Below are 25,365 nucleotides of genomic sequence, written 5' to 3' on the forward strand. Positions count from 1 at the left end.
CACAGGCCAACGTCATGACACCACACTCCAAAAAGCTAGTCCTGCAGGCTTTAGTTTTGACTTATCTTGATTATTGTCCAGTTGTGTGGTCAAGTGCTGCAAGGAAAGACCTAGATAAGCTGCAGCTGGCCCAGAACAGTGTGGCACGTCTTGCTCTTCATTGTAATCAGAAGGCTAATATAAATACTATACAACTCTTGGTTAAGAGTTGAGGAGAGACTGACTGCATCACTTCTTCTTTTTATAAGAAACAATGTGTTGAAAATCACAAATTGTTTGCATTGTCAAATTACACACAGCTCTGACACACATAGTTACACGCCAGACATGGCTCCAGGGGTCAATTCACAGTCCCCCAATCCAGAACAAATACAAGAAACCATACAGTATTATATTATATAGAGCTGTTATTGCTCAAGTGAACAGCAAACCTGGTTTAAATAAACAGATAAAGCAACACCGCATGGCACAACACCTCTCCCCTATTTGACCTAGATAGTTTGTGTGTATGTACTGCTATGTAGGCTACGTGTGCCTTTTGTAATTTTTTATTTATTTATGTAGTTCTGTTCTTGTCTATTAATGTTCTGTATTATGTCATGTTTCATGTTTTGTGTGGACTCCAGGAGTGGTTAAGCAATTCCTGCCACAGAGGTACTTATTAGTGAAACTTTTTATTAAAGTGATAGTTTACTCCAAAACCTAATTTTGTCAGGGGCTTTCAGACCTTAAAAGTGGTCTACTGTTGAGATGAATCTATGTCATAGCCATCTGCTGTGTATATCCAGCTATATGCCTAAATTAATGGGAATGGTGGTCACCATCTAAAGATGTCCCATGGATCCCACATAGCAAGGACCGTCAGTCTAAAGTCATCCTTTCTCACTGAAACGATACATGTTTTCCATGTCATTTGATTGTCTAATAATGAGCTGTTTGGGGCATTGCAGATTCTGGAATGGCCGTCACCTGTGAGGAAAGGACAGGGCCCAATGGAAGGTCCCACTATCAACAGTTTGGCCATGGACCCCGAGCTCAGACAGCTGGTGGCCCTCGTTGACAAGTGTGGAGAAGGGCAGAGTCCTCCTGATGACCAGAGAGAACTTCTCCTGGGCTAATTTTCTTCATGTTCACTGATGGGTTGCCAACCAAGTCCTTTCAGGTCAGTGATGATCAGTAAGGAAAGGAAGCTATTCAATGCTATTGGGAATTGGCATTGACTTGGCACCTTTCTGTTGTTTGGTTGACCTCGCTCTACTGTTGACTCCTCACCTTAACACTTGGCTAAACTGTACCCTCCCTAATTTCCACTCCCCTCCTCGCCAGGCAGCACCTATTAGACTAGTTGATTTTGATGCAGGGGTTGTTGATGCTTGAAAATTATTTCTTAAAAACATGGGTCAATCTTATATATTAATTGTACTGAAGATGCATAAGAATATGCATATGTAACGGTGTAATTAAGTTCCTGCATAAAGTGGGTATTATGCCACCTCCTGGTAGATGAATGTGTTTACATTGTCTAATACACTCACTGATAAAGGAATGGGATTCTAGGTCATTCACAGCAGATTTATGGAAAATGTAATGGTCCCGGGATAGAAATGCATAAAGTTGACATTACATCATAAAATCCACCTTTTACATCGTACATTAGCAATTTATGTTATTATTATTTATGTTGTTGGTTTGAAGTCAAATAAGCAACACTTTATATGTGTTATTTGCCGAATTTCAGCTTTACAAATGTATAAAGTATATGTTTTATAAACTCATGAACACCAGCCAGCGTATTTAGCCTGGTTTTGTCAGTGTTGGAAAACGTGTGGTACATTCTAGGTGTATTATATTCCTTCGCCACAAGAGTGTGACATTGAGTTATTTTTCAGGTTAATTTGATATATTTTGAATACTGAAATGGATTATAGTTTTCTGATGTTGTAAGTATGAGATTACATATGGAAACGATTTATTTATTTTTATTATAGTAAATTAGGAATAATTAGAAATTGTTAAATCCACTATACAATCACAATGACTTTGATAAACATTTCGATAGTTTTTGTTTTTTTGTATATTATACAGCAGATTTATGGAGAATTGCTGTGGGAGTGATATTCATATCCCGTCGACTACTGACCATTCATCTATTACATTTATACTGTGTGTGTCCCATCACCGCGGCTTTGGAAATAAATGAACTATCCAACCATTGCTCCTTCCTGTGTTGACTCACTGACTTGAGGGACGGACCAGGACGGTCACACATTTACTGAGAAGCATGTGTGATGCCTAAAGATTGTGGATGTATTTGTTTTTATATAATTTTACAAATTTTGACCTTTACTATTCAGTTATATATATATTGTGATGGAGTGAGAGGGTGGGTGTGTGAAGGCCGGTACATTCATGACGTTGGCTACTTTTGCTGGCCACAAGATATGGCGGCCTGGAAGGGTAAGGGCCTAATTACACACATCTGGATATAATTAGCTTGGAGGTTGGGTGGTGGCTGTTGTAACCTGGTTTTGGCCAGATCTGTTTTTGGTCTGGATCAGCAAGAGCTGACATTCAGAGCCCGCCAACGCTGTGAGGGATATCGAACCCAACTGGACAGGAACCTACCGGACGTTACTTGGCCGTAGACCTGACCCCAGGAAGGGCAAGCCTGTTGGATTTGTTTTATTTTATTTGATATGCCGGTAAACAGGTTAGCTGTACGGTTGTAGAGGGACCGGAAGACCCGTGTGGAAAGACTCAAAGAGGAGCTAGGTTTTTGGTTGGGGTTTTATTGTTACCCAGCGCTGTGGCGCATTCTGTTTATTTTCTTGAATAAAAGTACTGGGTCATTTCCCTGGAGGAAGGTCAATTTTTGTTTACGCTTGTGTTACTTCACACTCGTCACTTGTGGGCGGGCCAGCCCGCCCTACCGCTACACTATATTGTTGCTTTTTTGGGGGGGGTGGGGGGGGTTGATGGATATGAGTTGTACACTAGGAACATCTGCCACATTCTTGTGCAGCCCAATTCTGATATTTTGCCCTAGTAACTCATTTCTTGTTAGACATAGTCCCATACTTTTGTAATTTATATCAAGTAGGCTGCGTTCACACGTCCAATCTTTTTCCGAGCTGATCTGATTGGTCAAGCGACCAATTTTATAAAAAAGATCCGAATTGGGCTGCCTGTCCAAAACGCAGCCGTAGTGTATATCTGAGGGGATTCGATTAATCTGGTCCGGGTTGTCTTTTTGTGCAGAGTGAAAGTTGATTTGCATTCGTTTTGGAACCGGGCTGCCTCCCAGGCGTGTAACACGAGGAGTAATGAGTAGGATTGTGTTTTCAAAATACGCTTTTTCTGCCTTTCCAGGGAAAACTAGTTTGAAAATTCAAACATATATTTTATGGAAAATAGATGTTTCTAGATGATGCACCATGCTGCCTTGTTGACATGAGCGAGCGGCGCAGATTACTGTTCTATTTGTAGGCCGTCATTGTAAATAAGAATTTGTTCTTAACTGACTTGCCTAGTTAAATAAAGGTTACATTTTTAAAGCCCTCTCACGTCACGGGCGATGAACCGGAGCCCCCGCAGCTTAGCATAATGTAAACCGGGTAACAGGAACATGAGCAATTTCTTAAACAACAGATCAACATGTGGCACCTTGTGGGGAAATGTCTCGAAATATGATAGAGATAGATAATGACAAAACCCTACACTTAAAAAAAACAAAAAAAAACGATTTCAACTTACCTCATGATATACTGTTTTTATTTTAAGATACTGTTTTATTTGCAAACTAATTAGATGGAGAATCAGGAAGTATTTTTCTCTTTATTTTGCTCAACTGGTGCCTTGCTAAATTTGTTGCACAATAATTCATTGCATGTGATTGAGGACTATGCCAAAATGAAATCTGTATAAATGAGAAGTATGCATTTGATTCCTATTTATAAACATTTCAAATGTACCAATGAGAAGAACATTGGTAGAATCAGGTGCATTTCCTTGATTTCTAGCGTCCTCTCCTTGCCGCCTCCTCAAAACCCACTTGATGAGGGGAGGCTATAAGAGAGGATGCGAGGAATCAAGGATATGCATATGAGAATCTCCCACTCTTCTTGGTACTTCCATTATTCTGTGCACGCACACAAACCGTACGGACAATATGATGTGGGCGTGGCAATACACCATTCCCCGCCTCTCCTCTATGCGATTGGTTAAACCGACACGTCTTCTGAAAAACACTGTTGCAGACTGGTCAATCTCTTTATAAAGTGACCCTTCCGTACTCTTCATGAGATTGACTGTATCAGATACGTGCCTTTGTGCACGATCACAAGGTTTACCTACGTCCATCAAATAATTTGAACAACCTCAGAACAGGATTTTCCTGTTCCTGTAAATATATATCCAAAATGCGTCGTAGAGTGACAGGTACTGCGTTCGAGATGCTGGGCTGTGGTTCTACTATCACGAGCCCGAGGTTGAGCAAGCTTTTGCTTGCCCCCATCACGAAAACAATCACCCCCATCTCAACAGACAGCAAATTATTTCGTTCTACATCTTTAATACAGGGACATACAGAACTGGCACGAGAGAGGTCCAAAACCGTCACGTCGTTTTACAACCAGTCTGCAATCGATGCCTCGGCAGAAAAGGTAAGGAAATGCTGTTCCTCTGACTTGCCCTTTTTGGTCAGTAAGCCTCAGCACTGTCCTTAACAGCTAGCTAGTTATTACTGTGGTTAGCTATCTAACGTTAGCGGGTTAGAACGGATGGTTAACTAGCTAACGTAGCTAATATCTTCGGTAAGAATGTTTGTACACATTGGTGCGTTGCCTTGGGCCCCAATAAGTAAGCAACTGTAACCACCATGTGAAAGATTATGACCATGTGAAAAATGATGAACAAAGTACCAGGTTTGCGTGCTCGATAGTTTAATAGAATATATATTTAGCTAGTTTCAGATTAGTGGGAGTGACGTGAACGACACGGGTATGTTCTCTACACACACGGGTCAATCCAAGGTCCGTAAACTGACCTGGCAAACATTTGTCAAACCCTGGTAAAATAGGTTCGAGATTCGACAGATATTTGGACCTTCAAACTTCCATAGTTCGCGAACGATTTGAGCTACCTACAGTGACTTTAGAAAGTATTCTCACCCCTTGACTTTTCCCAAATTGTTACAGCCTAAATTTTAAATTATTTTAAATGGTCACTGGCCTACACACAATACCCCATTATGTCAAAGTGGAATTTGTTTTTATTAATTTGTATAAATTCAAAATGAAAATCTGAGATGTCTTGAGTCAATAAGTATTCAACCCCTTTGTTATGGCAAGCATAAATAAATTCAGGAGTAAAAATTTGCTTCGCAAGTTGCATGGACTCACCCTGTGTGTGTGTTTAGGCATTCAAAACTAATGTTAACTCCCCTCTGTACCGCACACATACAATTAACTGTCAGGTCCCTCTGCCCAGTTGTGAATTCCAAACAGATAAAACCACCAAGACGAGGGAGATTTTCCAAGGCCTTGCAAATAAGGGAACCTATTGGTGGATGGGTAAAATAAAATTGCAGACATTGTATATCCCTTTTGATCATGGTGAAGTTATTAATAACACTTTGGATGGTATCAGTGCACCCACTCACTACAAAGATACAGGCGTCCTTCTTAACTCAGTTGCCGGAGAGGAAGGAAACCACCCAGGGATTAAACCATGGTGACTTTTAAAACAATTAGAGTTTTTAATGGGGTGGCAGCATAGCCTAGTGGTTAGAGCGTTGGACTAGTAACCGAAAGGTTGCAAGATCGAATCCCCGAGCTGACAAGGTACAAATCTGTCGTTCTGCCCCTGAACAAGGCACTGTTCCTAGGCCGTCATTGAAAATAAGAATTTGTTCTTAACTGACTTGCCTAGTAAAATAAAAAAAATGGCTGTGATAACTGAGGATGGATCAACATTGCAGTTACTCCACAATACTTACTTAATTGACAGAGTGAAAAGAAGGAAGCCTGTACAGAATATAAATATTCTAAAACATGCATCCTGTTTGCAACAAGGCACTAACGTAATACTGCAAAAACGTTAAAATAATATTAAAATAATGAACTGTCCTGAATACAAAGCGTTAGGTTCGAGGCAACCACATCACAGAGTTCCACAATTCATATTTTCCAGCTTGGTGGTGGCTGTATTATGTTATGGGTGTATTATGTCATCTGCAAGGACTAAGGATTTTTTTTAAGGATGAGTAGAAATTATGCTTATCACAGGCAAAATCCGTAAAAAAATCCTCCCAGTGTACTTTCCAACACACTGGGAGACAAATTCACCTTTTTAAGCAGGACAATAACCTAAAATACAAGGCCAAATATATACGAGTTGCTTACCAAGATACATTGAATGTATTAATATTAGGATGGTGTCCTTAATGTTTAGTACACTCAGTGTATAAGGAATAGTGTTGTCACTATACCAACATTTTACTAACGATACCAGGCCAAGTATCACGATACCGAGTAGTATGGATGGGGTACCACAGGGGGGAAATAGAATGGATGATTTGCTCATATTTGCTAAGGCCTACCTGTGATTTGGCTGGAGAGATGGGAGGAAGGAATATAAACACAGCAAAAAAAGAAACGTCCTCAAACTGTCAACTGCTTTTATTTTCAGCAAACTTAACATGTGTAAATATTTGTATGAACATAAGATTCAACAACTGAGACAAACTGAAAAAGTTCCACAGACATGTGACTAACAGAAATGGAATAATGTGTCCCTGAACAAAGGGGGGGGGTCAAAATCAAAAGTAACAGTCAGTATCTGGTGTGGCCACCAGCTGCATTAAGTACTGCACCAGATTTGCCAGTTCTTGCTGTGAGATGTTACCCCACTCTTCCACCAGATACTTGCAAGTTCCTGGACATTTCTGGGGGGAATGGCAGAACACTGACATTCCTGTCTTGCAGGAAATCACACACAGAATGAGCAGTGTGGCATTGTCTTTCTGGAGGGTCATGTCAGGATGAGCCTGCAGGAAGGGTACCACATGAGGGAGGAGGATGTCTTCCCTGTAACGCACAGCATTGAGATTGCCTGCAACAAACTCAGTCCGATGATGCTGTGACACACCGCCCATGACGGACCCTCCACCTCCAAATCGATCCCGCTCCAGAGTATAGGCTTCGGTGTAATGCTCAATCCTTCGACGATAAGCGCGAATCCAACCATCACCCCTGGTGAGACAACCGCGACTCTTCAGTGAAGAGAACTTTTTGCCAGTCCTGTCTGGTCTGCGACGTTGTTGCCGGTGATGTCTGGTTGGGGACCTGCCTTACAACAGGCCTACAAGCCCTTAATTGTCTACCGTCTGGCTATAAGCTGTTAGTGTCTTAACGACCGTTCCACAGGTGCTTGTTCATTAATTGTTTATGGTTCATTGAACAAGCATGGGAAACAGTGTTTAAACCGTTGACAATGAAGATCTGTGAAGTTAATTGAATTTTTACAATTATCTTTGATAGACAAGGTCCTGAAAAAGGGACGTTTCCTTTTTTGCTGAGTTTACATGTCTAATGATCTGCATGTAATTGTGGCAGTGAGGTAAAAACACTGCATGAAATCTTCTTTACTCTTCAGTAAACAGACCCACACGGACTCCCTCCCACACTCTCTCGGTCTCTCTCGCTCTCATAAACACACACCACTCTCTCTCCCACAAACACATACACACTGCTTCCAACTTAAAAAATGTTAGGCACCAAACAAAATGTAATGAGCACCAGAGTGATTTTTCATATACACTGAACAAAAATAAACATGCAACAATTTCAAAGATTTTAGTTAATTCATATAAGAACATCAGTCAATTGAAATGAATTAGGCCCTGATCTATGGATTTCACATGACTGGGAATATAGATATGCATCGGTTGGTCACCGATACCTTTTTATAAAGAAAAAAAGGTTGGGGCGTGGATGATAAAATTAGGCAGTATCTGGTGTGGCCACATTTGCCTCATGCAACGTGACGCATCTCCTTGGAATAGAGTTGATCAGGCTGTTGATTTTGGAATGTTGTCCTGCTCCTCTTCAATTGCTGTGTGACGTTACTGGATATTGTTGGGAACTGGAACACGCTGTCGTACACGTCGATCCAGAACAGCCTCCTGAACATGCTCATTGAGTGACATGTCTGAGTATGCAGGCCATGGAAGAACTGGGACATTTTCAGCTTCCAGTAATTGTGTACATATCCTTACAACATGGGGCTGTGCATTATTAGGATGGCAGATGAATGGCACGACAATGGGCCTCAGGATCTCGTTACGGTATCTTTGTGCATTGAAATTACTATTGATAAAATACAGTTGTTGGTTGTTCATTGCTTATGCCTGCCCATATCATAACCCCACAGCCACCATGGGGCACTCTGTTCTCAACGTTGACATCAGCAAACCGTTTGCCCAGACATGGTCTGCTGTTGTGAGGCCAGTCGGACGTACTGCCAAATTCTCTAAATGATGTTGGTGGCTTATGGTTGAGAAATGAACATTTCACTGGCAACAGCTCTGGTGGACATTCCTGCAGTCAGCATGCCATTTGCACGCTCCCTCACATCTGTGGCATTGTGTGATAAAACGGCACATTTTGTGCAAGGTGCACCTGTGTAATTATCATGCTGTTTAATCAGCTTCTTGATATGCCACACCTGACTGGTGTGGCACCTGACTGGTGTGGCATATCTTGGCAAAGGAGAAATGGTCACTAACAGGGATGTAAAAAAATGTGTGCACCAATTTGAGTCAGAAATAAGCTTTTTGTGCATATGGAACATTTTCTGGGATCTGTTATTTCAGCTCATGAAACATTGTACCAACACTTTACATGTTGCAGTTTTTATATTTGTTAAGTGTATTTTAAAATTGACTTTCCTTATGAACTGTAAGTCAGTAATCTTTCTTGCGGATTTATGTTCTGTTCAAAAAAATATATATAATGTTTAGAACCAAAGGTTGTGCCATATGCCTCTTTTGTAAGGAATAATGAACAGTTTAAATAAGGTTGCTAAGTCAAGTGGTTGAAGAGCTATTGACATTGGAATAATGCCAGGCTGCCTACACTTTGCCATGTGATTATGACACACTGGTTGGAATTATTAAAATAAGACCTGTGCAATGTTGTACCCCATTTTTCATTCATAGATAGCTACATACCTCAGGTTATCATGATTATGGATAATCCTGAATTAATTGTGAATAATGATGAGGGAGAGTTAAGACACACATCATATCAAAAATGCTAACCTTTCCTGTTATTGTAATGGTGAGAGGTGAGCATGTCTTGGGGGTATGCTATTTGTGTTTAACTTTCTCAGTCATTATTCACGATTCATTCATGGCTATGTACAAAAGTATGTAATTTCTTAAATTCACCCGATATGGATGAAAATGACCACTTTAATTTGAGGTTAGTCTGCACTTTAACTTCATAGTCATTGTTTGATTTCAAATCCAAACTTTTAGAGTATAGAGCCAAAATAAGGAAAAATGCTTCACTGTCCCAATAATTATGGATGGCACTAATTCATATCATAGGCCTAATAGTACTGTAGAGCATTTTGTACTTGCACACAATATAGCTAAATTGCCCCGTCCTGCCCTAGGGGCCCACTACCCTGCCACACCCCAAGTCAGCTTTAGGAACTTAATGAAAACATTCATTATTAGTTTTGGGTGTGTTAGGCCAAGACCAGAGTGACAACCAACAGTAGTGCAGACCCCCAGGGCTAGGACTGGGCTAGGGATTGCCTAATTGGGAATCCTTGTTTTCAATAGACTCCTTTTGTCGTACAGTATTACATAAGGCATCCAGACCTTATGAAAGTTGCACAGTATACCCTTAGTCTTGTAGTAAATCAAATCTAGTGATTAAGATCTAGTCTAGCCGCTACCGATTATTAATCGGCTGATTTTATTTTAATTTTAATGTGTGTGTAATGACAATTACTACAATACTGAATGAACACTTATTTTAACTTTAAATTGATTTTATTCATTATATTAGTCTCAATTTAGTCTCAAATAAATAATGAAACATGTTCAATTTGGTTTAAATAATGCAAAAACAGTGTTTGAGAACGTTTAAGTTCCTTGCTCAGAACATGAGAACATATGAAAGCTGGTGGTCCCTTTTTTAACATGAGTCTTCAATATTCCCAGTTAAGAAGTTTTGTGTTGCAGTTATTGGAATTATGACACGTCGACTTTCTCTATACCATTTTTGTATTTCATAAATGTTTCACTATTGGATGTTCTTATAGGCACTATAGTATTGCCAGCCTAATCTCAGGAGTTGATAGGCTTGAAGTCATAAACAGCGCTTTGCATCAAGCATTGCTAAGAGCTGCTGGCAAACACAGTAAAGTGCTGTTTGAATGAATGCTTACGAGCCTGCTGCTGCCTACCACCGCTCAGTCAGACTGCTCTATCAAGTCATAGACTTAATTATATTATAACAAACACACAGAAATACGAGCCTTTGGTCATTAATATGGTCAAATCCGGAAACTATCATTTAGAAAACAAAATGTTTATTCTTTCAGTGAAATACGGAACCATTCTGTATTTTATCGAAAGGGTGGCAACCCTAAGTCTAAATATAGCTCTTACATTGCAAAACCTTCAATGTTATAATTACGTACAATTCTGGTATATTAATTACGGTCTTTGTTAGGAAGAAATGGTCTTCACACAGTTCGGAATGAGCCAGGTGGCCCAAACTGCTGCATATACCCTGACTCTGCTTGCACTTGATATTGCCTGCTAACATGAATTTATTTTAACTAAATATACAGGTTTTTAAAAAATGATACTTCTCTATTGATTTTAAGAAAAGCATTGTTTATGGTTAGGCACATTTGTGCAACGATTGTGCTTTTTCCGCGAATGCCCTTTTGTTAAATCATAACCCGTTTGGCAAAGTTGAAGTAGGCTGTGATTCGACGATAAATTAACAGGCACCGCATTGATTATATGCAACACAGGACAAGCTAGTTAACTACACATGGTTGATGATATTACTAGGTTAACTAGTGATTGTGAAGATACGCTTAATGCTAGCTAGCAACTTACCTTGGCTCCTTGCAGCCACAAGGTCCTTTTGATGCTGCACTTTCGTAACAGGTGGTCAGCCTGCCGCAGTCTCCTCGTGGATTGCAATGTAATCGGCGTCCAAAAAGGCAGATTACCGATTGTTATGATAACTTGAAATCGGCCCTCACTAAATCGGTCGACCTTTACTAGTGATACATAACTTGATTTGTCCCAAATACAATGCTTTTAGTTTAAATATTTAGGACTAAATTATTTCTTGTTTTAGGTTATGGTCCTGCTTAAAGGTGAATTTGTCTGTTAAAGCAGACTGAACCAGGTATTCCTCCAGGATTTCACCTGTGCTGAGCTCTATTCCGTTTTATTTTTATCTTCAACTCCTTAGTCCTTGCAGATGACAAGCATATCCATAACATGATTGAGCCATCACCATACTTAAAAATATGAGGAGTGGTACTGTTTTTTTTTTTGGGGGGGGGGGCATTTTTTGCAGTTTAACTCCTGCCTTATTGCATGTTTTGGAATATTTGGATTCTGTACGGGCTTCCTTTTCACTCTGTCAGTTTGGTTAGTATTGTGGCGTAACTACAATGTTGTTGATCCATCCTCCGTTTTCTCCTGTCACAGCCATTTAAACTCTAAAACAGTTAAAGTCACCATTGGCCTTAGTAAGGAAACCACTCAGGGATTTCACCATGTCTGGCAACCGAGTTAGGAAGGATGCCTGTATCTCAAAAGGTTTGCTGCACACACAAAACATACTAGACAGCTGGGATTTTGGTCCAGGAGGGGATTGATTCTCTGCTGTAAGCAAGTTAAGCAAACAGAGAATTTCAATTTTAACTTGATCACCTCTTGCGCTGCACAACAGTGGATCGTCAGGTCGTGGAAGCTTCTGTTTACTCTGTGGGCTTTTTGTAATAAAAAAAACAACATACCATGTGACTGGCTCAATCCGCTGCTTTGGGGAACGGTTTCATAATGAAACAGGCGAAATGAATAACTTGATCAGCTTTATCTATTAAAGGGATACTTGGGGATTTTGGCAATGGCCCTTCATCTATTTCCCCAGAGTCCGATGCACTTGTGGATACCACTTTCAGTTTCTGTGCGCAGTTTGAAGGAAGTTGCTAACTAGCGCAATTGCTAGTGCAATGACAGTCTATGGGTATCTGCTAGCATGCTAGTAGATACCCATAGACTTTCAGTCATAACGCTAGTTAGCATTGGCTCACGAAACTACCCCTAACTTCCTTTTAAATGAGTTCACGAGTTCATCTGACTCTGGGGAAGTAGGTAAAGGGCCTCATTGCCAAAGTTCCCAATTATCCCTTTAACCTAGTGCACAAGTTGACTGCAGGTATTTATTGAGTTCTTGTGTCCGTAATCCGTATCTCATGAATTCACACTACATTGTTGTTTGCTTATGTCCATTGTATCTAATATTGGAGGAAATCCACTAAACCAGACCTACAGCTGTTTTTCTCCTCTCTCTCGCTCTCCCCAGGCCTTGGTCCGACTGACACCAGCCACCCTGCTCTATGCTGGGAAGTCTCCGGATGGAAACCACATCCTGGTAACTGACCACTCCTCTGTCCAGTCTTTGGACAATTTTGTATGGTTAGTTCTCATCATAGGTCTTAGACACGCTTTGTCTGCGGGATTGATGACTGCCTTGAAGTTGACTTGATAAGTGATGCAGCTTATCTATATTTGAGTGTTCCTTAACGGGATTTCATCCATAAGAAGTTAACGGGATCGATTTGAAAATCGCCAGTGAAAGTGCAGGGCGCCAAATTCAAACAACAGAAATCTCATAATTAAAATTCCTCAAACATACAATTATTATACACCATTATAAAGATAAACTTGTTGTAAATCCAGCCACAGTGTCCGATTTCAAAAAGGCTTTACGACGAAAGCACACCAAACGATTGTTAGGTCAGCACCTAGTCACAGAAAAACACAGCCATTTCTCCAGCCAAAGAGAGGAGTCACAAAAAGCAGAAATAGAGAAAATTAATCACTAACCTTAGATCTTCATCAGATGACACTCATAGGACTTCATGTTACACAATACATGTACATTTTGTTCGATAAAGTTCATATTTATATCCAAAATCTCAGTTTACATTGGCGCATTATGTTCAGTAATGTTTTGCTTCCAAAACATCCGGTGATTTTGCAGAGAGCCACATCAATTTACAGAAATACTCATCATAAATGTTGATGAGAATACAAGTGTTATACATGGAATTAAAGATATACTTCTCCTTAATGCAACCGCTGCGTCACATTTTCAAAAAAGCTTTACGGAGAAAGCACACCATGCAATAATCTGAGTACAGAGCTCAGGCACCAAAACAAGCCATACAGATACCCGCCATGTTGTGGAGTCAACAGAAGTCAGAAATAGCATTATAAATATTCACTTACCTTTGATGATCTTCATCGGAATGCACTCCCAGGAATCCCAGTTCCACAATAAATGTTTGTTTTGTCCGATAATGTCCACCATTTATGTCCAAATACCTCCTTTTTGTTCGCTCATTTAGTTCACAAATCCAAATTCAAGTGGCGCAGGCACTTAGTCCAGACAAAGTCAAAGTTATATTACAGTTCGTAGAAACATGTCAAACGATGTATAGAATCAATATTTATGATGTTTTTAACATAAATCTTCAATAATATTCCAACCGGACAATTCCTTTGTCTTTAGAAAGGAAAAGGAACGCAGCTAACTCTCACGGGCGCACGCCTGACTGAGCTCATGGCATTCTGCCAGACACCTGACTCAAACAGGTCTTATTCGCTCCCCCTTCACAGTAGAAGCCTGAAACAAGGTTCTAAAGACTGTTGACATCTAGTGGAAGCCGTAGGAAGTGCAAACTGACCCATATCCCACTGTGTATTTGATAGGCGATGCGTTGAAAACCTACAAACCTCAGATTTCCCACTTCCTGGTTGGATTTTTTTCTCAGGTTTTTGCCTGCCATATGAGTTCTGTTATACTCACAGACATAATTCAAACAGCTTTAGAAATTTCAGTGTTTTCTATCCAAATCTACTAATAATATGCATATCTTAGCTTCTGGGCCTGAGTAGCAGGCAGTTTACTCTGGGCACCTTATTCAGCCAAGCTACTCAATACTGCCCCCAGCCATAAGAAGTTAAACAGATATTGGACCAATATTTCACTTTCTTTTTCTCCCCTATGCTACTTTAGGAATGTCATCTTGAGTGTTTACGTGTAGCACTCTCACTGGAAATAACATTTTACTATACTACAGTTTACGACTAAATAACCTGGGTCATAACTTTTTTTTTTGCCTAGTCATTGATCACTGTGCCTTGCTCTGTATTGTCTGCGGTGTGTATCTGTCTCACCCTTCCACCCTGTGTGTTTGTAGAGTAGTGCCAAGTACCTGCACAAGGAGTTGCCTGTGCGCATTGCCCACCGTATCAAGGGCTTCCGCAGCCTTCCCTTCATCATTGGCTGCAACCCCACCATTCTGCAAGTGGTGAGTCCCTTTGTCAACATGTCTGGTTTACCTTTCTGGTGCACTAACGGCCACTTTGCAACTTACGGGACAAGCCTCTCATTCCAATCATTGTGCTTGTCTGGGAGAGGAGGGCATGTGCTCAACAGGTGTCAGAAACATAATTGAGTCACTGTCTATCAAAATAGACTAACCTTGAACAATCATTCATTGAGAATGGACTTGTCACACAACACTCTGCTAGCGTTTATTAGCTTAGCTGCATCGCTTAGCTTCCTAAATTCATGAGAAGGGCTTCTTTACACTGTAACAAACAAAGCCACATCACTATGCCTACAGAACTATAATCAATTCGATTAAGTAATGTGTCTATCAGCATACCCAATTTCTGCTTGAGTGTGGAAAGTTCTTCTCCTATAGAGCTAGAGTTGAAAAGATACCCCATCTGTGAAATTGGAGGTTTTCCTTTGTTCTTTAGCTGTCATGTGCAGTACTATGAAACCTTATCTACTCCTCCCTTTGGCATCTCTTCTCTCCTCCCTTCCCATGGTCTATTTACTTCATCTGATTGTCTTGACACTGGATGAACTTTTACCTAGATTTCGCACACAGCAGAGGCACTCTTCATTTTCATCAACAACAAAAACATTGGTGCCTGCAATGCATGATCAGTCATACAAGGGATGTATGTATACCTGTAGGCCTAGTGCTTTCTCTGAATATTCTCCTACCAAAAACACATAACCAGTGATGCACAAATTACTCTACATTGTTTGTTTTTTAAGATGGGGTAATATTACACATTCACTCCAACAACTATTAAGGATTTGAGTCATATTGGAAGACCTAGGCTATAACCTTGTAAACATCCTCTGTTTTTGGAATGTAGGCCAGGACACATGTACGCCCATGGGATGTATTGTGGCCCACTTATGGAGGCAGAGGAGGTTCCTCTTACCTAAGTGTGCTCAGAGGGAATTCTAATCAACACCCACTCTGTCTCTTTCCCTCCTGCAGCATGAGCTCTACATTCGAGCCTACCATGTGTTGAGTGATTTCCCAGTGGTGAGTAGTCAAGCGGCCACACTGAGGGGTAGGTTGGGTTGGCCAAGTGCTTGACCCTCACGTCTTCATATTTATTTCTGGAACTGGAGAGGCTGTCAGACTGGCCTGACACCTCCAGACTGACTAATGTATTTGTTTGTGGAGTGGGCAACGGGTGTCTGCTATAGAGGTGTGTGTGTGTGTGAGACGACTTCAAATGAAATCCCAAGTTCAAGGACATTAGGAAAGACAAAGATTTCACCTACTGTATTTGTTTGACTGAAAGTGTCATTGTTTGGATGAAAAGTATAGTATTTTGAATGGGTATTTTTGCAAGATTTGTAACAAATCCAGCTGAGATGATACAACCAGTTTTATACAGAGGATAGCTACTGCATACAGTACCTTCGGGAAAGTATTCAGACCCCTTGACTTTTTCCAACTTTTGTTACATTTAGTCTTATTCTAAAATGGACTATATATATATTCAGCAATCTACACACTACCACATAATTACAAAGTGAAAAAATATTCAAACCCTTTGTTATGAGACTTGAAATTGAGCTCAGGTGCATCCTGTTTCCACTGATCATCCTTGATGTTTCTACAACTTGATGGGAGTTTGTCGTAAATTAAATTGATTGGACATGATTTGGAAAGGCACACACCTGTATACATAAGGTCCCACAGTTGACAGTGCATGTCAGAACAAAAACCAAGCCATGAGGTCGAAGGAATTGTCCGTAGAGGGCCAAGACAGGATTGTGTCGAGGCACAGATCTGGAGAAGGGTACCAAAACATTTCAGCAGCATTTAAGGTCCCCAAGAACAGTAGCCTCTATTCTTAAATGGAAGAAGTTTGGAACCTACAAGACTCTTCCTAGAGCTGGCCGCCCGGGCAAACTGAGCAGGGAGGTGACCAAGAACCTGATGGTCACTCTGAAAGAGCTTCAGAGTTCCTGTGTGGAGATGGGAGAACCTTCCAGAAGGACAGCAGGACTCCACCAATTAGGCCTTTATGGTAGTGGCCAGACGGAAGCCGCTCCTCAGTAAAAGGCACATGACGGCGTGCTTAGATTTGCCAAAAGGCACATAATCTTGTTTCTCAGGCTATGAGAGTTTTTCTGGTCTGGTGAAACCAAGATTGAACTCTTTGGCCTGAATGCTAAGCGTCACGTCTGGAGGAAACCTGGCACCATCCCTACGGTGAAGCATGGTGGTGGCAGCATGCTGTGGGGATGTTTTTCAGCAGCAGGGACTGGGAGACTAGTCAGGCTCGAGGCAAAAATGAACGGAGCAAAGTACAGAGATCCTTGATGAAAACCTGCTCCAGAGCACTCAGGACCTCAGACTGGTGCCAAGGTTCACCTTCCAACAGGACAGCGACCCTAAGCACACAGCCAAGACAACACAGGAGTGGCTTCGGGACAAGTCTCAATGTCTTTGGGTGGCCCAGCCAGAGCCCGGACTTGAACCCAATCGAACAGCTCTGGAGAGACCTAAAAATAGCTGTGCTGCAACGCTCCCCAACCAACCTGACAGAGCTTGAGAGGATCTGCAGAGAAGAATGGGAGAAACTCCCCAAATACTGGTGTGCCAAGCTTGTAGCGTCATACCCAAGAAGACTCGGCCGTAATCACTGCCAAAGGTGCTTCAACAAAGTACTGAGTAAAGGGTCTGAATACTTATGTAAATGTGATATTTCTGTTTATTTGTAATACATTTGCAAACATTTATAAAACTTTTTGCTTTGTCACTATGGGGTATTGTGTGTAGATTGATGAGAAACAAAACAATTTAATCAATTTTAGAAGAAGGATGTAACGTAGTAAAATGTGGAAGAATACGGTAATTACACTTTGGATGGTGTATCGATACACCCAGTCTCTATAGAGATACAGGTGTCCTTCCTAACTCCGTTGCCGGAGAGGAAAGAAATCACGCAAAGAAGTCACGCAGGAATTTCACCTTGAAGCCAATGGTGGCTAAAACAGTTCAAGTTTAATTGCTGTGATGGGCTAAAACTGAGGATGGATCCACAGCATTGTAATTACTCCACAATACTAACCTAAATTAAAGAGTGAAAAGAAGGAAGCCTATACAGAATTAATACGTTTCCTAAACATTCATCCTGTTTGCAATAAGGCACTAAAGTAAAACTGCAAAAAATGTGGCAACGAAGTGAACTTTGCCCTGAATACAACACGTTAGGTTTGACGCTAATACACATCAGTGAGTACCACTCTACAGTGCCCTCCACTAATATTGGCACCCTTGGTGAATATGAGCAAAACGGGTTCTGAAAAAAGGCTTACCATAAAACCTTTCTCAAATGTGTGCCACAATTATTGCCACCCCTTCATTCAATACCTTGTGCAACCTCCCTTTGCCAAGATAACAGCTCTGAGTCTTCTCCTATAATGCGTAATGAGGTTGGAGAACACATGGCAAGGGATCTGAGACCATTCCTCCGTACAGAATCTCCCAATCCTTCAGATTCCGAGGTCCATGCTTGTGAAATCTCCTCTTCAGCTCATCCCACAGTTTTTCTTTGGGCTTTAGGTCAGGGGACTGGGATGGCCATGGCAAAACCTTGATACTGTGGTCTGAACCATTTTTGTTGCTTTTAAGGTGTGCTTTGGATCATTGTCCTGCTGTAAGATCCAACCCATGGCCAAGTTTAAGCTTTCTAGCAGAGGCAGTCAGGTTGATTTAATATCTGCTGGTACTTGATGGAGTCTATGATACCATGTATCCTAACAAGATGCCCACGGCCATTGAGTTTGTTGTTTGATGACAGAAAAGGCTTTTTTTTTTATGGCAACCCTCCCAAACAACTTGTGGTTATGTAGGTGGCGTCTGATTGCAGATTGAGACTTTGACCCCTAAACCCAACTAATGTCTGCAATTCTCCAGCTGTGATCCTTGGAGATTTTTGGGCCACTTGAACCATCCTCACTGTGCGTGGGGTCAATATAGACACATATCCTCTTCCAGGCCGATTGTTAACATCTTCAGTTGCTTTAAACTTCTTAATTATTGCCTTGATAGGGGAAATGGGCATTTCAACCGTTGAGCTATTTTCTTATAGCCATTTCCTGATTTTGTGCAGCGCCACAACCTTTTGTCGCACATCATTACTGTATTCTCGAGTCTTTCCCATTAGTAATGGATGACTATGGGAACTTGGCCTGTGTTACCTCATATTTATACCCCAGTGAAACAGGAAGTCATGGCTTACCACTTACGTGTTCCTAATCACTCAGCTGAACTTAAACTTAAAATGGGAATATACTTCAGTTAGATTTTACTCAAGAATTTCTAGGGGTGCCAATAATTGTGACACCCATGTTTGAGAAACTTTTTTCTCTATTCATTTTACTTAAATTATAGGTTTGATTTTTGTGAATATTTTGAATGAAAGACCAAGAGGATAAACACTGGGAGACAAATTCACCTTTCAGCAGGACCATAACCTAAAAGACCAGGCCAAATGTGTGTGTGTATATATATATATATATACTGGAGTTGCTTACAAAGATGACATTGAATGTTTGAGTGGCCTAGTTACAGTTTTGACTTTAATCAGCTTAAATCTATGGCAAGACTTAAATGTCTAGCAATGATCAACAACCAACTAGACAGAGCTTGAAAAATGTTCTGAAGAATAATGGGTGAATGTTGCACAATCCAGGTGTGGAAAGCTTTTAGACTTACCCAGAAAGACTCACAGCTGTCATCGCTGCCAAAGGTGATTATAACATGTATTGACTCAGGGTTGTGAATAGTTATATAAATTATATTTTTCTGTTTTCATTTTCAATACATAAAAACAAAAATTCGCTGTCATTATTGGTTGTGTGTAGATGGGTGAATACTTTCTGAAGGCTGTGTGTGTGGATAAACAGTTGATTTCAAGCCACTTCTGCAAGTATATTTTATTCTAGTGGAGAAATGTACCAATTCATCTGACTGGAATAAGAATGGAATTCATCCCAGCTCAGATTTTGATAATGGTCAAATTCAAATGGATTTCACTCTGCATCATCTGTTTGTCAGATCAAGGACCAGGAGATGGACGCTCGCTACAGTAAGCTGGTGCAGCAGCTCCTGGATGACCACAAGGATGTGGTCACTCTGCTGGCTGAAGGCTTCAGGGAGTGTCGGCGGCACATCCAGGTAATGGCCATAAGCATATTTCAGCTGATTGAAGTCATTGACGTTCCACTTTAACAGCTGTTTTATCGTCTTGCTGCTGCCAGTCATATGGAACACAACTTGAGGTTGCAGATCTTTTATTTAAATTGGTTATAAGTTGGTTGTTGGAACTCTTTGTTTTGTAATGTTACCGTAGGATTTACAGAATGGTGTAATGTATTCCTGGCCTTGAGTGTTTTGTTTTGATGTTCCAGGATGAGACACTGGTCCGTAACTTTCTGGACACCACCCTCACCTCCCGTCTGGGCATCCGGATGTTAGCCACACACCACCTTGCCCTGCATGAAGAAAATGTATGTCTCCCAGAAACCTTCTAGTCATTAATTGCTAACAGACTGAGAAAAGGAACACGCATGGTGTTATTACAGGGCAGTATAAGTTGAAGAGGCAAAGCATACTTGGATAACTAATTTATCTTCACACTAAACGTGCCCACCAGAACATGAACCCAACATTTCAGCCTTGCAAACACACTTTTAGTTTGGATTATAAGCATTACAATAAACATCTGATTCATTTATTTGTGCAGTAGTATCTCCAAATATATCTATAGACACTCTAGCATACACTAAAATGTTAAAACTAGCCCACCAGTGCAGTGAAATGCAGTGTCACTCCCGATTGACAGATTCTAGATTATGCACCACTCATGCGAGCTAAAAGAAAAACGAAACACGTCAGATGGACAAAGCCATTATTATTGGTGCAGTCTGCTGGCCCCATGACTTTTGCTAGAGCCTTATATTAACCCTTGATGTGCTTTATGTAACCAAAGAACAGGGCCCGGTTTCCCAAAATCATCTGAAGGCTAAGTTCATTGTTACTTACCTTCGTAGGTGGATTGTTAAATCTGAGCTGCTTCCCAAAACCATCGTTATTAACGTTCACTTGAAAACGTTCATGCCGATAACTTCAGAACAAAGTTGACTATGAATAAAGTTGCCAATCTCTTTGCAATTGATACAAACAAGCGATGTATAAAAAATATGCTTTAAATGAATACAGAGATGACTGCATTAAAATATAAGTACGCTATTGGCTTATGTTAATCATATTGAAATGCATTTCATGTTCAATCTAGTTCTATTTTGCTACTTGTAGGCTACCGTCTGTAATTTGTGTCAATATATTACATGATGGGCCTCCCGGGTGGCGCAGTGGTCTAGGGCACTGCATCGCAGTGCTAGCTGCGCCACCAGAGTCTCTGGGTTCGTGCCCAGGCTCTGTCGCAGCCGGCCGTGTCCCGGGAGGTCCGTGGGACGACGCACAATTGGCATAGCGTCGTCCGGGTTAGGGAGGGTTTGGCCGGCAGGGATATCCTTGTCTCATCGCGCTCCAGCGACTCCTGTGGCGGGCCGGGCGCAGTGCGCGCTAACCAAGGGGGCCAGGTACACGGTGTTTCCTCCGACACATTGGTGCGGCTGGCTTCCGGGTTGGAGGTGCGCTGTGTTAAGAAGCAGTGCGGCTTGGTTGGGTTGTGCTTCGGAGGACGCATGGCTTTCGACCTTCGTCTCTCCCGAGCCCGTACGGGAGTTGTAGCGATGAGACAAGATAGTAATTACTAGCGATTGGATACCACGAAAATTGGGGAGAAAATGGGAGAAAATGTAAAAATATATATATATATTACATGATATGTAGTCTAACGGGCGCAATGATGTGCCAAATCTGGGATTTAGTACATTATTATTGGGTAAGCATTAGAATAAGCTACCTCCAATATTTGCAGCTGTAGGTGGTAATACAGCTCTAGGACAGGGGTCAACTAGATTCAGCCACAGGCAGATTTTTTGTAAATGGCGTATGGTCGGGGGGGGGGGGGCGAAAAAATAATTACAAATAATTTGTGGACTGCAAATTGACCACAAGAAGCCCAAACGGATATAACATTTGACTAAAACCATAATTTCAAATTGTGTGGGAATACTTTGGAACAGATTTCCTAAATAAATGCATTTGCCGAAGAAAAAAAAAATCATTTTTTTTTTTTTTGGTGTTTTTAGTTATGTCCAATGGTGCAGCGGTCTAAGGCACTGCATCTCAGTGCCTAGGTGTCACTACAGACTCTGGTTTGATTCCAGGCTGTATCACAACTGGCCGTAATTGGGAGTCCCATAGGGCTGCGCACAATTGACCCAGTGTCGTCCGGGGTAGGCCGTCCATTGTAAATAAGAATTTGTTCTTAAACGACTTGCCTAGTTAAATTTTATTTTATTTTAAATGATCACCCGAAATAATGTTAAGGTAAGATTTGAATGGAGAAAGCTGATCCAAGAGCAGCACTCCCTTTTGATCCTGTCAGTATCGACACATGCGCCAACGACGCACTTAACACCATGCAGAGAGAACGGTCGTTTTGGGAAATGCATGTAACATCTTCGGCCGTTGTAGGAAAGATGCATCTTTAAAACACTCGTAAGCCTAAGTTCCAGTGTGTGGGCCTCAGAATATATTCATATGACCAGTTATAGGGTCTACATAACGTTTTGGTGGTCAGGATGATGAAGCATGTTTGCCAGGTCTAGAGACTGTTAGTTAGCCGCTAGTACCTGATACATCGCCGAGCGTTATGGTTTTGTTGCCCAACAACACTTAGACCTAACTCACTGTTTTATCAAATCCTTTGACGGCTGGTTTCGTTCTGAAACATTCTGACTAGGATTACATTGACTCTTAAGAAATTGGGCAAACTATCCAATGTTTAGCATGTCAGTAATAAAGCTTTTGCTTCTCTTATACCTTTCATCCCTCTATGCAGCCTGATTTTGTGGGCATCATCTGCAGGCGACTTTCCCCCAAAAAGATCATTGAGAAATGGGTTGATTTTGCAAGGTGAGTGGTGGTTCGTTACCTTTATATATTGTTGGTTTAGAATCTTGCTACTTCTGTATTAGACCACAGGTCACGCTCTGCCTTCTATTTGCCCCTATTTTTCTGTGTTAAACTGATAGAGCTCATGTACAGACTTGTCACAGGGCATGCCATTGTGGACTGTATATGGGCCTTTGTTCCACCTTATCCATTAACAATTGCATCAAAAGTAGCAAATACAACTAGTAAAAGCAGATTGATTACATTTTAGTAGGGGACTGAACAGCGTCAATTCGTCGGGCATGGACTCTATAAGGTGTCGAAAGCATGCCACAGGGATGCTGGCCCATGTTGACTCCAATGCTTCCCACAGTTGTCAAGTTGGGTGGTGGGTCATTCTTGATACACACGGGAAACTGTTGGGTGTGAAAAACCCAGCAACGTTGCAGTTCTTGACACAAACCAGTGTGCCTGGCACCTACTACCATACCCCATTCAAAAGGCACTTAAATCTTTTGTCTTGCCCATTCACCCTCTGAATGGCACACATACACAATCCATGTCAAGGCTTAAAAACTCTTCTTTAGCTCTTTAGACCCCAATAGAATGCTGCTGTAGATTACTGAGAATTTAAGAATAAGCTAATTTTGGCACACATTTCAAACAGACTGCTCAAAATCAATGAACAAATTACAAGTTAACTTAGTTTGAAAGAGCACAGTATTTTCTTTAATGTGACACCATGTTCATATCAATAGGAGTAACACTAATTTTGTCTTCCAATGTGTAAAGACACTACACTCAACAAAAAACCCGAAAGTATTTAAATTATAGTACATTTCAAAGTACCAAGTATAATATCTTATAAACAACAAATTATCCAAAATGTGACGAGGACAATATTCAGAAAGTATTTCAAAACTCACACAAATTAGTCTATTTGACAACGATTCTTTCTTCTGTAACAATGTAAAAACTATTCAGACTATTTCAAAATGTAGGTACTCAATAAGATTTAGTACAGACCAGGCCTGACACACAATGTAGAAATAATAGCCTACTTTAACGACAATTCTGTGAATGCAACAAGTATTTGGATAGAATATAAAAAAACATCTGTCCAGAGACAAGACTTGTAGTACAAATTCATATTTCACACTATCACTTTAGTGTTTGCATTTAGCCTACAACATGTCATGGAACTTCTGGAAGCACGGCCCCATCCTGCAAGTGGCACAGAACACGTAGCGCACCCAAAGGAGGTTTCTACACATCTCCCACTCTTTGCTGATACACCACACACACACTCTCTTGTGCCCATCAAACTTAACCTGCTTTCAAATGAGTTACAACTCGGTCCGCACACCCAGGTGTTACGCTCTTGGATCCCCTCTTCCTGCCACTGTAGCCATATCACGACGCGACTGTTTGCAAACTGCATTTTGAATGCCTTCATGGACCAGCGCCTGCGGTTTCTAGGAGGGGTCCTTTGTGTGGGGGACACTGCAATGTACACATTTATGATGGCAATGTTGAGCATCCCCAAACACATTCTTCCACCATTTTCTGCCTGTGCATCCTACATAGTAATAGCTCTTCACTTGGTCAAGATGTTCAATCCTGCCCATTTTCTTGTTGTAATCCATTACAAGCTCTGTAACAGAAGGTCCCTACCACTTAAAAACAACTCCAAAGCCACTGTCACTTTAGGCCCAGGCTGTGTGCTACAAGGGTGAATGGTGGGACTTAGGGCAGACACACGCCATTGAAACATAGGCTCCCCTCTCGGGTATGCTCTCCCTCGTCCTCTGCCTCTCCCTCTGCTTCGTCCACTCCTTCCACTATTTTCTTCTCTCCTCGCTTCATCTCTATCCCTCCAATCCTCTAACTCCTATTCCTCTCTGCCTTTTGCTGCTGGGCCCTGACTCCACATCACTTTTTCACTTTCACTGACCCAGAGTAACAACAAATAGGATACCATTGTAGTCAGGAACATAATGTCTCTCTCGTCCTTCCTATCTTTTTCTCAACCATACACATACTATATTCCTAATAAATTGTGTGATAGTTACACCTACAATTCCTTTCTCGCTTTCTTTCCCTTTCTCTTCCTAAAAAAAAAAAGTATTGCCTGACACACTAACTACAGACTTCGCCAATGTTAGCTGATTAGTTACGAAGCTGGGACAGTTTCCAAATGAATTGCAGTGGTAGAAACAGGACAAAACAAGGAACTTGTTAGCTGGCTATGTAAACAAATATCCAACTCATGTGAGCTTCACTGCGCATGCATCTATACTGAACAGAAATATAAACGCAACATGTAAAGTGTTGATCACATGTTTCATGAGCTGAAATAAGAGCCCAGAAATGTTCCATATGCACAAAAAGCTTCTCACAAACTTTGTGCACAATTTTGTTTACACCCCTGTTAGTAAGCATTTTTCCTTTGCTAAAATAATCCATCCACCTGACAGGTGTGGCATATCAAGAAGCCGATTGAACAGCATGATCATTACACAGGTGCACCTTGTTCTGGGGACAACAAGGTCACTAAAATGTGCAGTTTTGTCACCACACAATGCCACAGATGTCTCAAGTTTTGATGGAGTGTGCAATTGACATATTGACTGCAGGAATGTCCACCAGAGCTGTTGCCAGAGAATT

At 41.1% G+C, this 25,365-nt stretch overlaps 1 protein-coding gene across 2 annotated transcripts in view; it reads left to right on the forward strand.

The window, feature by feature from the left end:
- Nucleotides 1–4,254: 4,254 nt before the first annotated feature.
- Nucleotides 4,255–25,365, forward strand: part of LOC139531603 (branched-chain alpha-ketoacid dehydrogenase kinase-like) — a 30,677-nt gene continuing 9,566 nt past the window's right edge. The window contains exons 1-7 of one of the 2 annotated variants that reach the window (XM_071328214.1): nucleotides 4,255–4,661; nucleotides 12,633–12,701; nucleotides 14,536–14,646; nucleotides 15,643–15,690; nucleotides 19,729–19,848; nucleotides 20,082–20,180; nucleotides 22,646–22,719. In XM_071328214.1, coding sequence (XP_071184315.1) covers nucleotides 4,419–4,661; nucleotides 12,633–12,701; nucleotides 14,536–14,646; nucleotides 15,643–15,690; nucleotides 19,729–19,848; nucleotides 20,082–20,180; nucleotides 22,646–22,719 — 764 coding nt within the window. In that variant the 5' untranslated portion in view covers nucleotides 4,255–4,418. The remainder of the gene's footprint in view (nucleotides 4,662–12,632; nucleotides 12,702–14,535; nucleotides 14,647–15,642; nucleotides 15,691–19,728; nucleotides 19,849–20,081; nucleotides 20,181–22,645; nucleotides 22,720–25,365) is intronic. The other variant, XM_071328205.1, reaches the window with a different exon arrangement.

This window comes from Salvelinus alpinus, chromosome 1, assembly GCF_045679555.1.
Source record: "Salvelinus alpinus chromosome 1, SLU_Salpinus.1, whole genome shotgun sequence".
Classification (NCBI taxonomy): Eukaryota; Metazoa; Chordata; class Actinopteri; order Salmoniformes; family Salmonidae; genus Salvelinus; species Salvelinus alpinus.